Genomic DNA, 13339 nt, shown 5'->3' on the forward strand with positions numbered 1-13339 from the left:
ACCGCATCCAAGCCCCGGTATGTATCGCATTCCAGAGCCTGGTGCATATGCGGTACGCGGCCAAACCTCCAAACACAAAATATATATTGCTGCATCCCACTCATAGCACCATCCAATCAGCTCCTAACTGACACGTCACAGGCTGTGTTTGAAAAATGACAGTTAGGAGCTGATTGGTTGGTAGTTTATCTCTCTCTCCACTCTATCACTTTCCAATGCTTAGTACATCTGCTCCTATATGTTTAACAAAGACAAAAACATTTGTATCTATCAGCTTTTCTGCATTATTTAAGTAGCACTCTTCATAGAACAGGGTTTACTGCAGAGGAGCCACAGAAAGGTCCGAGGTGTGGCTTGCTTTAACCCAGCCAAGGGTAGACGCAGGGGCACAGGTGTGCCTCACAGAACAATTGGAAGGGGGCTAGTAAATATCTGTGAAGGCCCCTGCTTTGCTCTTCTGAGAAAGTGCGGTGACCGGCATATGCCAAGTGAGGCCTTGACCACTAAAGACCTACACAGGGCCTCAGTGCATAAATGTGTAAGTGGCTGCAGTGCCACTACACAGTGCGGGGGTGGGGGGGAGCACTTAGCACATATAAACATACATGTTATGATGTATGTAACATATGTGCTGGCTTGTTTTATCCCAGGACAGCAGCGCTGTGTGTAACAGCCGCCGTGCGCACCCGACGCTCAGTATTAGGCTTCACTTTCCTTCTAAGCCCGCCCCCAGACTTCTATTGGCTAGGTTTTACAGGTGCTTGGCGGGGGCTTTGACGGACAGTGAAGCTGAATGCTGCAGCAGCTATGATAGACACAGCGCTGCCGATCCCCGGGGACCTTCAGCCAGCACATATATTACTTACATTGCTGCATGTATGTTCATATGTACTAACCCGCTTCCCCCTGCACTTTGTGGTGTGAGCTGCAGCTGCCACTGCCCGCTTCATAACATCATGAACTTACTGTAGATGGTGTTTTGGGGCCACGTAGGCTGCCCCATTAGTAATCATGAGTAGTAGACAACTGGGGTCGACGGCCGTTCCTGATGGACTTGCCCCTCTCCCACCCCCCGGTATACAGCCCTGTGAAGGTGTCCCCATAGTACTGCAACTGGCCACATGCTTAGCAGCCCGGAGCCCAGTCTCACCATGAAAGTCCTGATCAGGGGCGTTTCTACAGAGGAGGGGGCCCGTGTGCACCTCCGGGTGGGCCCCCTCCTCTGTACAGCGCTGTAGACTCTGGCATGGTGCGGTGTGGGCCCCCCCTGGACCGCACCTATTGCACCCATTATAGAAACGCCAATGGTCCTGACAGACTCTGCACTCTGAGAAAGTGCAGATCTGCATGTAGCTTGGCCCATTCCGGACCCTTGCATACAGTGCGTGCTGCTTTACTAGGCTTTCCGTGGGATGGTACGTCTTTATGACACGCAGAGTACTGTAGGCTCTATGCAAAAATGAACGTCACTAAAAAGTGACATGGTGTCTTAGGAGAAGAAACATTTATAACAAACGTGTACTTTTTTCTTTATTACGTTTTGAGGAATGTTTATTTTTTTTATTTTTTAGAAAATCCTGTGGCCTCTTTTCTTTTTTTTTTCTTTTTTAATATATATATAACTTATGTCAATTTATTTTCTTTTTCCCCAGCTTGAAATTGAAGCCTTGGAGAAGGAGAAACAGGATCTGAGGGTCCAGATAGCTCAGGTCCTCGAGGACAGGCAGCAGCTGATGCACCTTAAGATGTCCCTCAGTTTGGAAGTGGCTACATACAGGTAAATAACACAGTGCTGCCACCTTCAGGCCTGAAACAGAAATGCGCAATTTATAGGGGAAAAATAGAATGATTGCCCAGTGTTTCGCCAGTCTTACATTTCAATGTAATGCGATATTTCTATGAAAGTTCATGCCACATTCCAGAAACGTGTACCTTATATCTAGCTTGTTAGGTACAACACTGCTTTTTCTCTTAAACCAATTATTCCACACTCCATACCATTCCAATTTATGTCATTCTATGGGGCTGTGTACATCTAATAGATGGAAGCTGTCTCTATGTCAAGGTGGTGGTTGGGGGTCATTGGAGTATGGCTAACCAACCCTCCTGTGAAAGTCACCCTTGCACTGCAGTGTGCACCAGTGTAGAGCAGTGGTGAGCAGGACATACATCCCAAAAATAACAACAGTTAGAACAAGAAGCCTAGGAAATGGGACCTGAGAATTGATACTGTCTGACGCAGTTGGGAGGTACGGTTATCATCTTATAAGCATTTTCCTTATATTATAATTCAGGGGTAGAATTAGCCACGAAAGTGTGTGTGTGTGTGTGTGTGTGTGTGTGTGTGTGTGTGTGTGTGTGTGGTGGCGCGGGGCGGTGGGGTGAGTGCTGATTCTACATGTTACATTCCAAATCAACCCAAGATACAAACTAGTACCCTAGGAGGGAGATTCAACTACACGCAGGATTCAGCTGAAACCACCTGGGTTGTGCAGCCACGTGCATTGCGAGTATTTACATGAGGAAAACCTTGCTTGGGTTTGCTTACACCTTTATGGGATGCAAGTATAAGCAAGCTTTTTTAGACAGCTGGCCACAGTCGTTTAACGTCAGAGGTTCCAACATAACCTCACTGCTAACTGAATTCCCCACTAGCACTGTCCCTTTCCAGAATCTTTACTTATTCTTTGAAGTGTCATCAAAGTATTTCTATTTTTTTTTTTAATAATGAGATAAACGAAGACGTGGCTCACTTTTTTTTTTACACTTGTTCCATAAATGACTGAATAGCCTTCACAGTTTAATAGAGGGAAGAGAACCTTCTTGGGAGGAACAACATCTAGACGACATAACTACTGGGGCCATAATCCCTAAATAGGTCTACCTAATGGTCACTTTAACATAATTCTCATTTGGCTCAGAGATTGTGAGAGTTTGGAGCAGGGCAGGAGCACAGACCACCCATAAGCCACTCATCGGTTCTCCGGAGCTACACACTGTCCGGAAACGGAGCTGTGTAGAAAGGAAAGGGGGCATTGATCATTGTAATGGATTTCATTGCAAACACATGCATAATACATGCCATTCAGGACAGCTTATTCAGATTCTGATGTTGTAAAGCTTAGATCCACGTACATGGTTTTACCAATACATCTGCCTTTCCTCCAAACACGTGTGCAGGACAAGTGTGTGTTATGCACACCAGTGCCAGCAGGAATGTACTGGTGTCTGAACGGTGAGGGATGCAAAACAAATGAACTCACAGACAGACTGGGGAATATGACATTACATACACAGAAGGTGATAGGGTAACAAAATAAACACAAAGTGAACAGAGAAGCCCAAAGGCTAAGAGACTGGGTGTCTCCCTAGTATTAGGAATGCTCAGATGGAAAGAAGCGAGATGTAGTGATTTAATACGTAGAGAACCCGAAATGCTGTTGCTAAGGGCAACAGCAAAACCCTAAAGGGTTACCAACGGGTGTGGCAGTAAACTCCTTGGTCAGAGATGGAATAATAGACACAAGGAGAGTCTCCACAATCCTAGTCCTCACTTGCAGTGCATTGGTTCAGCTTACTGCCACTAAACGGACACCTGAACACCTTGCACAGTGAGAAAGGATTTTGGCAGGCAAGTCTGAGAATACAGCCGCAAACTTGCTAGGTTCACAGAGTAGCAAAAGAACCCCAGCAGGTTAAACGACTGACTCCAGTCTTACTGCTAGGTCTGGATTGGCAGAGTGTAATACCAAATCCCAAGGCCTATTTGCAGTAAGCAACAAACAAATACAAAGTTTACACAGTACTAGCTAGCTTTCAGGAACTGACTAACCAACAAAGATTCAGCAGCATCTGCCTAACCTGAGAAGAGGGTTTATATAGCAGGTGCTGTCCACGCCCCACTCAGACCTCACAGACTGTGAGCACAAAAACCAGCACCGGATCCCCTGCCGTGCACAGAGCCTGTAACCACTGCACAGCAAAAGACCCGAACCGGAGTATCAGCTACGCTCAGGTTACTCCGCTAGCACTTGTCTCCCGGTTGCCATGACGACGTGGCAGCACAGAGCAGGAGACCCTAACAGTGTGCCACCTTTGAAAATTATGTGTTTAAATGCTGTATCATTTATTCACTAAACACATCTACAGTGTCATATACAGTAACTGCCATCAGACCAGGGAAAGGTAGACTGATAGCACTTCAGAGACCACATGGGTGGCCCTCTCACCTTCAAAAGGGCCACATACTCTTAGTGTTGGGCCACATATAGTGCCCAAGGAGAGGGGGTTTGTGTGCACACGGATCCTGTTCTGCAGGATTCCACAGAACAAGATCCGGCCAGTGACACACGTCCTGTCACCTGGCCCAACCACAGCATGCTGTGGTCGGAGCCGGTGGCGGCGGGACTGCCGCACATGTGTGGGCGCCTGCATAGGCGCCCATGTGCAGTCTTCTTGCGGCCAAGCGGGTCCCGTTGAACGGGACCCACTTGGCTGCTGTGTGTGGCCCAGACCTTAATCTTAGTAACAGCCAGGGGTGACTGCGATAGTCCAGTACTAAAAAGGGGAGCTAGACAAAGGCAACTGCACACCCAAACACTGCCGGGAGCCAACGAGCTACGGGAAAAGCAAGACCAGTCTGGAGTACCACAGCGATGGTGGGTCAGCCCGCCCACCAGACTCTGGTGCCAACCAGCTCCCATTGGCTAGCTGACTATCTGCCCGCCCACCAGACTCTGGTGACAGCCAGCTTCCATTGGCTAGCTGACTATCTGAGCGCCCACCAGACTCTGGTGCCAACCAGCTCCATTGGCTAGCTGACTATCTGCCCGCCCTCTAGACTCTGGTGCCAATCAGCTCCCATTGGCTAGCTGACCATCTACCGGCCCACCAGACTCTGGTGCCAAACAGCTCCCATTGGCTAGCTGACTATCTGCCGGCCCACCAGATTCTGGTGTCAACCAGCTCCCATTGGCTAGTGGACTGTATGGCCTCCCAAACAGACTCACCAGGAGTATGTCGCGGGAAGTGCAGGCCATGTAGATCAGTGCATATGCATAAATATGGCTGTTTTCAAGGAATTGGTTGGTGCAAAAGCACACAATGATGATGATGACGGCTTGATACCATATACACTGATAGGGACGGTCCAGCTGCCACAACACGGATGAAAATCTGCATTCAGGACATTACTCAGAGATGAACGCAGAGCGCTGTATACGCAGCCAGATCTGCTTTTATCTCCTCACATGGTGGGGGCTGCTCAGCATATGGCAAGGCCCCCCAGAATGTCTGAGGCCGCCTCCCGATGTGTCCCTAATTACATTGCAGAGGCATCGTAACTAAGGTTGACCCCTGGAGGCGCTGTGTGATGTCACGCAGCTGCCCCAAAAAACGGTCCTTGCCCACCCCGTTCGGAACACCACGGCGATGCCCACGCCCAATGCTGTCAATCTCATTGCGGCCGCATCCTTCCTGGATGCGGCCACAATGTATAAGGTCGCGCACGTGCACACCGGACGGTGCGTGTGCGCAGACCACCTGGATGCGGCCGCTGTGTGTGAACGTGCGGCTTCGTCCAGGTCCGAATAACCACCTTAGTACTGTGCACACAATGCCAGAGTAATAACGGTGACTTGCGTTCAACTCTGCATGGGGCCTCTCTGCAGGTACCCCAAGTCTAGGTGTAGCGTTATGATGTCATACACTCAGGGGGCGGGGCCAGCAGAGGGCGCACTGCCGCCCTGTTACACTGCAGCATACATTACTGACCTGAATGGGTTCTCTCCCATCTAGCATTCAGCAGGGCCTGCCTGCTCCCACTGGAGTGTACAGTACATAAGTGTACGAGCTAAAGGCTGAATTAATGTCACATTGCGATTTGTTGAGGCGGAACAGTCATGCCGAGAATCCGGATTGTGTGCGGCGGAGCCCAGTCCTTGCTTTGTCGGTTCCACAATAGATCCATAGAGAGATCCCCAGGGGGGGTCATCACAATGTAAAAAAATGTAAGAGACATACACCGTGTCCTTGTACAGCTCAGTGTAAGTGGAGGATCAGACCGATCTGTAGTTTGGCAAATTATATAGGAATAATTGGGCCTAAGAGGCTTTGTTTCCCACTGACCCCCAACCCCCTCCACCCCCCCTAAAAAAAAGCATTCGTAATAATATACAATATCTATAAGCTCCCTCTATTCTGCATCCCATTTTATCCATGGGAATTTGCTCTCGACAACGAACCTCTAGCCTGTGTCTCCTTGCAGAGTGTTTGATTCTGGCCTCCCAGATGGCTGCAGACAAAAGCTGGGACCTCATTAGCATCATAATACTGATCATTGGGGCTGCAGCTAGAGATCTCGCTCCTGAGTTATTCCATTATGTCATTGGAATAAATCTAGTGGAAAAGACCCAGAAGAGAGTGAAAGGGATAAGTAGATGTGTCAAGGACCGGCAGGAGCTCTCCTCCAAGTTATGTCGCTCATGGGTACAAAACTTGGAATAGTCAACTTGGTACTTGCAACATTATTATCATTGTCTATTGTGTATAAGGTGTCTCAAGGGGGCCGCACGGCCGTATACTGGGGGCATTAAACCTTCAACAGTAAAACAAACAAAATTCGTCTAGCGTTTTGCTTAGTTTGTACTTGTCAAACTAATATTATTGGGCTAGAGTCTGAAATACTGGACCAGGCATGTGCCGTGACTCTGGAAGCTCAGAATTCTGACTGTATCCGGGGGGCAACACAGGTGGCCCCCCTTGTCCAACAGGTTAGCAGCCATACATTGGGCGTGGTCAGTTACGCCCCCTGTAGAGTTGTGCCCCCATTTGTGCCCCCTGTAGGAGTAGCGCCGCTTACACACAAAAAATAAAATAATACTTTCTATCCCCGCTCCTGATTCCTGACCTGTGCAGACCTCCGCCGGCGTCGCTCCTCTCCTCGGATCTATGGTAGAGATAGACACTAGAGGTCAATTATGACCCCTAGTGTCTGTGTCAGTCCCACAATGCTGTGCGGTGCGCGATGACGTCATCACGCACCGCACAGCAAAGGTCCTCTCCACGAAGGGAAAATAGACGGGTAGCGTCTAGTTCCCTTCACAGCGGGGGACCATCGGGGGACACAGCGGGGGGGGGGGGGGGGGGGGGGCACAGTAGCGGATCTTGCCATGGAGCGGCACCCTCCGGAAAGGCGGCGCCCCAGGAAAAAGTCCTGCTTGCTCGTGGCAAGATCCGCTACTGCAGCCACCACTGCACAGGATATACACCAAAGAGTTAAGAGGTCAGTCAATAATAGAATGGGCATGTAGTCAGGATCCCGGCAGCCAGGACTCCGACGGTCAGTATCCTGATGGTCACAATGCTGACGTATCCCGATGGTGAGTATAAGGGTCATGTATTAAGCCCGAAGTGATAAAGCAGTGATAAGTGCAAGGTGATAACGCACCAGCCAATTAGCTCCAATATGTAAATTGACAGGAGCTGATTGGATGCGTTATCACCTTGCACTTATCACTGCTTTATCACTTCTCCAGGCTTAAAACATCTGCCCCAGTGTTAGGGTCAGGTTTAGACTGCGAAGAGGATGGTTAGGTTTAGGCATTGGGGGGTAAGGGATTAGGTTTAGGCTGCGGAAGAGGATGGTTAGGGTTAGGCACTGGGGGTAAGGGATTAGGTTTAGGCTGCTGAAGAGGATGGTTAGGGTTAGGCACTGGGGGTAAGGGATTAGGCTTAGGCTGCGGAAGAGGATGGTTAGGGTTAGGCACTGGGGGTAAGGGATTAGGTTTAGGCTGCGGAAGAGGATGGTTAGGGTTAGGCACTGGGGGTAAGGGATTAGGTTTAGGTTGCTGGAAGAGGATGGTTAGGGTTAGGTACTGGGGGTAAGGGATTAGATTTAGGCTGCGGAAGAGGATGGTTAGGGTTAGGCACTGGGGGTAAGGGATTAGGTTTAGGCTGCGGAAGAGGATGGTTAGGGTTAGGCATTGGGGGTAAGGGATTAGGTTTAGGCTGCGGAAGAGGATGGTTAGGGTTAGGCACTGGGGGTAAGGGATTAGGTTTAGGCTGCAGAAGAGGATGGTTAGGGTTAGGTACTGGGGGTAAGGGATTAGATTTAGGCTGCGGAAGAGGATGGTTAGGGTTAGGTACTGGGGGTAAGGGATTAGATTTAGGCTGCGGAAGAGGATGGTTAGGGTTAGGCACTGGGGGTAAGGGATTAGGTTTAGGCTGCGGAAGAGGATGGTTAGGGTTAGGCACTGGGGGATTAGGTTTAGGCTGTGGAAGAGGATGGTTGGGGTTAGGCACTGGGGGTAAGGGATTAGGTTTAGGCTGCGGAAGAGGATGGTTAGGGCTAGGCACTGGGGGTAAGGGATTAGATTTAGGCTGCGGAAGAGGATGGTTAGGGTTAGGCACTGGGGGTAAGGGATTAGGTTTAGGCTGCGGAAGAGGATGGTTAGGGTTAGGCACTGGGGGATTAGGTTTAGGCTGTGGAAGAGGATGGTTGGGGTTAGGCACTGGGGGTAAAGGATTAGGTTTAGGCTGCGGAAGAGGATGGTTAGGGCTAGGCACTGGGGGTAAGGGATTAGGTTTAGTCTGCGGAAGAGGATGGTTAGGGTTAGGCATTGGGGTAAGGGATTAGGTTTAGTCTGTGGAAGAGGATGGTTAGGGTTAGGCATTGGGGGTAAGGGATTAGGTTTAGTCTGCGGAAGAGGATGGTTAGGGTTAGGCACTGGGGGTAAGGGGTTAGGTTTAGGCTGCGGAAGAGGATGGTTAGGGTTAGGCATTGGGGGTAAGGGATTAGGTTTAGTCTGCGGAAGAGGATGGTTAGGGTTAGGCATTGGGGGTAAGGGATTAGGTTTAGGCTGCAGAAGAGGATGGTTAGGGCTAGGCACTGGGGGTAAGGGGTTATATTTAGGCTGCTGAAGAGGATGGTTAGGGTTAGGTACTGGGGGTAAGGGATTAGGTTTAGGCTGTGGAAGAGGATGGTTAGGGTTAGGCACTAGGGGTAAGGGATTAGGTTTAGGTTGCTAGAAGAGGATGGTTAGGGTTAGGCACTGGGGGTAAGGGATTAGGTTTAGGTTGCTGGAAGAGGATGGTTAGGGTTAGGCATTGGGGGTAAGGGATTAGGTTTAGGCTGCGGAAGAGGATGGTTAGGGTTAGGCACTGGGGGTAAGGGATTAGGTTTAGGTTGCTGGAAGAGGATGGTTAGAGTTAGGCACTGGGGGTAAGGGGTTAGGTTTAGGCTGCGGAAGAGGATGGTTAGGGTTAGGCACTGGGGGTAAGGGATTAGGTTTAGGCTGCGGAAGAGGATGGTTAGGATTAGGCACTGGGGGTAAGGGATTAGGTTTAGGCTGCGGAAGAGGATGGTTAGGGTTAGGCACTGCGAGTAAGGGATTAGGTTTAGGCTGTGGAAGAGGATGGTTAGGGTTAGGCACTGGGGGTAAGGGATTAGGTTTAGGCTGCGGAAGAGGATGGTTAGGGTTAGGCACTGGGGGTAAGGGATTAGGTTTAGGCTGCGGAAGAGGATGGTTAGGGTTAGGCATTGGGGGTAAGGGATTAGGTTTAGGCTGTGGAAGAGGATGGTTAGGGTTAGGTACTGGGGGTAAGGGGTTATATTTAGGCTGCTGAACGGAAAGGTTTTTGTTAGGCTGCGGGAGAAGTGGGTTAGAGTTAGAATACTCACGGGAATCCGTCGGCCTAAGGACCATCAAGATTCCTGCTGTCGGGATCCCGACCATCCGCATTTCATACCCAACCCAATCAAATGTTATTAACATGTGATCATGTTTACAAATGAGTGTTGCCATTAGTAATAATACAGTAGTTGGTGGGTGTTAAATTCCACGTTTAAAAAAGAAGTAAAAAGACAAACAAATACAATTAACAAGAATATACAAGTTATTTCCCCCGTGAATAGGTATGTACCTAGGTTTCCTATTTGAGAATTAGTATCCTGTCTCCTCATCGGGATGCAATCAATTTGCCGGCTGTCGGGATCCCGGCGGTCAGGATACCGATGTTGGAATCCAGAGCGCCGACAATGGGGGTCATTCCGAGTTGTTCGCTCGTTGCCGATTTTCGCAACGGAACGATTAAGGTGAAAATGCGCATGTGCATGGTACGCAGTGCGCATGCGCTAAGTATTTTAGCACAAAACTTAGTAGATTTACTCACGTCCAAACAAAGAATTTGAAGTGATAGGAGTGTAATTGACAGGAAGTGGGTGTTTCTGGGCGGAAACTGACCGTTTTCTGGGAGTGTGCGGAAAAACGCAGGCGTGTCAGGGAAAAACGCGGGAGTGTCTGGAGAAACGGGGGAGTGGCTGGCCGAACGCTGGGTGTGTTTGTGACGTCAAACCAGGAACGAAACGGGCTGAGCTGATCACAGTGTAGGAGTAAGTCTGGAGCTACTCAGAAACTGCTAAGAATTTTCTATTCGCAATTCTGCTAATCTTTCGTTCGCAATTCTGCTAAGCGAAGATACACTCCCAGAGGGCGGCGGCTTAGCGTGTGCAATGCTGCTAAAAGCAGCTAGCGAGCGATCAACTCGGAATGACCCCCAATGTCAACAGCCGGAATCCCAGCGCACTGGGCTACGCCCACTCGTGGGTGTCCACGACAGAGTGAGAATAGAACTTGCCAGCCGGCATCCCGCCCGTCGGTAAATAGCATGTATTCCTCCTCATCCTAGTATCAAGTCATTGCTACCTAAAGCCATAGTTACGCAATAATAGAATGTACTTCCAGAAAGCAGTATTTTAGCATAATAGGGCCTGATTCCGGGATGGTTGCAGACAGGGCTTGCAGCTGCTCTTGTGCGATTCCACGCTGATTCCGCTTCCGATTTTCCGAGTTGCGCATTTGCAATGTCTTAAGCCAGTGGATTTCCATCACAATGTGTATTTAGACGCATCACCTGCTCATCAGGCCCCCGCGCAGGCTTCGCCACCCTCCTTTTACCTCTTACCTGTAACATTACAGTTCTCAGAACGTGCGTCCGATTCTGTGCCTCATCTCCGTACACTGACGATCGGGACACATGCGCAGAAAGAGACGCAACATCTGTGTGGTTACCGTCCAAATCAGACACTTTATTACATAAAACTAACACTGTATTTTATTAATGTTTGCAATAATAAATCAAGGAAATATATTGGAGGTAATAAAGTTATTCTACAGAACTGTGACTGAGGAATGAGGACATTATGTAGAATAAAGAAATAAGAGGGAGATGTATGAAGCAGTGGAAAGAGTGGAGAAGTTGCCCATGGCAACCAATTAGCTTTGAGGTAGCATTTTATAAATTTATACATATCAGCTGCTTGGTTGCCATGGGCAACTTCTTAATTGGCTCGCGTCTCCACTCTTTTCACTGCTTTGTAAATCTCCCCCTAAGTGCTGAAAGTGAAAGCAGTTTACAATGTTATACTGTGTGTAATAAGGACAACCATCAGTGGTTCTTCACCGATGGTTTCATAGTATCAATTTTAAAGACCAATGGCACTATCGATGAAGACCATTAATAGTTAACCCTCCAGTGGCCAGCCATTGTGTGTTATGGAGCTGGTGCATAGAGCATTGTGGGAAGGAGGAGGGACATTTAAAACAAGCCTGACGTCTATAGTTATTACTGCAGATTCTCCATCATCAGTCACACAAGCGGTGGGATGTAATGGAATCTGAGACCGCTGGAGGTGCAGGATCACTTACAAGGCATGGTTTTGCCTTATAAGTGTTTGCCCCTTTAAAAAAAACGGGCAAGACTGGCTGGTATCCCGCCGAATAACTTCAATGTTTGTGACAGTTGTCAGAGAAACTTTGAACTGCAGACGTTTTGAAGCTGAGCGATTATTTGCCAGAACGCAGGCACAAAATATTCTGTAATCCCCTATAGTGCATGCGTTACACTGACGTACGTGTGCCCTGTTGTGTACGGTGCCACTGCCATGGGAAATGGTGAGGCAGAGCGATGGGCATTCCTAGGCTGTGTCTGGGAGGTGGCCTGAAGGGAGCGCAACCAAAATGCCACATGATGGTGAGTGAGTAGGAACGGATTTGCAGCTGACTGGCATTTGCACAGATTTTTGCACGGCGTACGCAGACTTGCACGGGGCGGATTTTCACTCTGTCTGGGCGGCGACTATCCGATCGCAAACCTCTGCAAATCCGCAGCGGTGCGATCAGGTCTGAATTAGGCCCCCAGATGCAGAGTCACTTCCACAGATGGAGACACAGCATATGCCATAGGCAGGTGGAAGCATCAATGGGAGAGGTGATGGTGCACTGATGGTGGACCGTGTAGAACCACCGGTGGTGCTACTGTGTACAGAGGAGCAGATAGCAGACACCTCTGAAGCTGCCCCTATATGCTAAGCTTTTTTATGTATTTGCAAAGGCTTTATTGTATTTGAACCTTATAGGTAATATATAAATTCTATTCTTTTGTCTTCCTTGCAGATCCCTGTTAGAAGCGGAGAGTACAAGAATATACTCACCAAGTGTGGATTATAAAGTGTCTTCGGCCTTTAACGGTAAGTTTCTCCTGTGGTTCTGCAGAGACACAGAATACTTGCATGTTAATCTGTGATAGGCGGGAGGATGCAGATTTATAGCTGCCCAAGATTTCGTCCATTCTCATTTTCAATAAGGCAACAAATCTGTTTTATAGCTTAATTGTAGGGGTCCTGTGCCCATAAACCCCTCAGTTTGTCTTTGTGGTCAGGCGCTGCTTCGGAGGTGGATGCTGTAGCACAGCTACTGTGTCTTTGTGGTCAGGCGCTGCTTCGGAGGTGGATGCTGTAGCACAGCTACTGTGTCTTTGTGGTCAGGCGCTGCTTCGGAGGTGGATGCTGTAGCACAGCTACTGTGTCTATGTGGTCAGGCGCTGCTTCGGAGGTGGATGCCGTAGCACAGCTACTGTGTCTTTGTGGTCAGGCGCTGCTTCGGAGGTGGATGCCGTAGCACAGCTACTGTGTCTTTGTGGTCAGGCGCTGCTTCGGAGGTGGATGCTGCAGCACAGCTACTGTGTCTATGTGGTCAGGCGCTGCTTCGGAGGTGGATGCTGTAGCACAGCTACTGTGTCTATGTGGTCAGGCGCTGCTTCGGAGGTGGATGCCGTAGCACAGCTACTATGTCTTTGTGGTCAGGCGCTGCTTCGGAGGTGGATGCTGCAGCACAGCTACTGTGTCTTTGTGGTCAGGCGCTGCTTCGGAGGTGGATGCCGTAGCACAGCTACTGTGTCTTTGTGGTCAGGCGCTGCTTCGGAGGTGGATGCCGTAGCACAGCTACTATGTCTTTGTGGTCAGGCGCTGCTTCGGAGGTGGATGCTGTAGCACAGCTACTGT

The 13339-nt window shown here is 49.3% G+C and overlaps 2 protein-coding genes across 3 annotated transcripts in view; one reads left to right on the forward strand and one right to left on the reverse strand.

The window, feature by feature from the left end:
• Window positions 1-13339, reverse strand: part of LOC134980318 (dnaJ homolog subfamily A member 1-like) — a 234993-nt gene that overhangs the window by 66433 nt on the left and 155221 nt on the right. The window lies entirely within an intron of this gene.
• Window positions 1-13339, forward strand: part of NES (nestin) — a 33697-nt gene that overhangs the window by 7513 nt on the left and 12845 nt on the right. The window contains exons 2-3 of the mRNA XM_063947075.1: window positions 1653-1777; window positions 12453-12526. Of these exons, the coding sequence (XP_063803145.1) occupies window positions 1653-1777; window positions 12453-12526 (199 nt within the window). The remainder of the gene's footprint in view (window positions 1-1652; window positions 1778-12452; window positions 12527-13339) is intronic.

This window comes from Pseudophryne corroboree, chromosome 12, assembly GCF_028390025.1.
Source record: "Pseudophryne corroboree isolate aPseCor3 chromosome 12, aPseCor3.hap2, whole genome shotgun sequence".
Taxonomy (NCBI): domain Eukaryota; kingdom Metazoa; phylum Chordata; class Amphibia; order Anura; family Myobatrachidae; genus Pseudophryne; species Pseudophryne corroboree.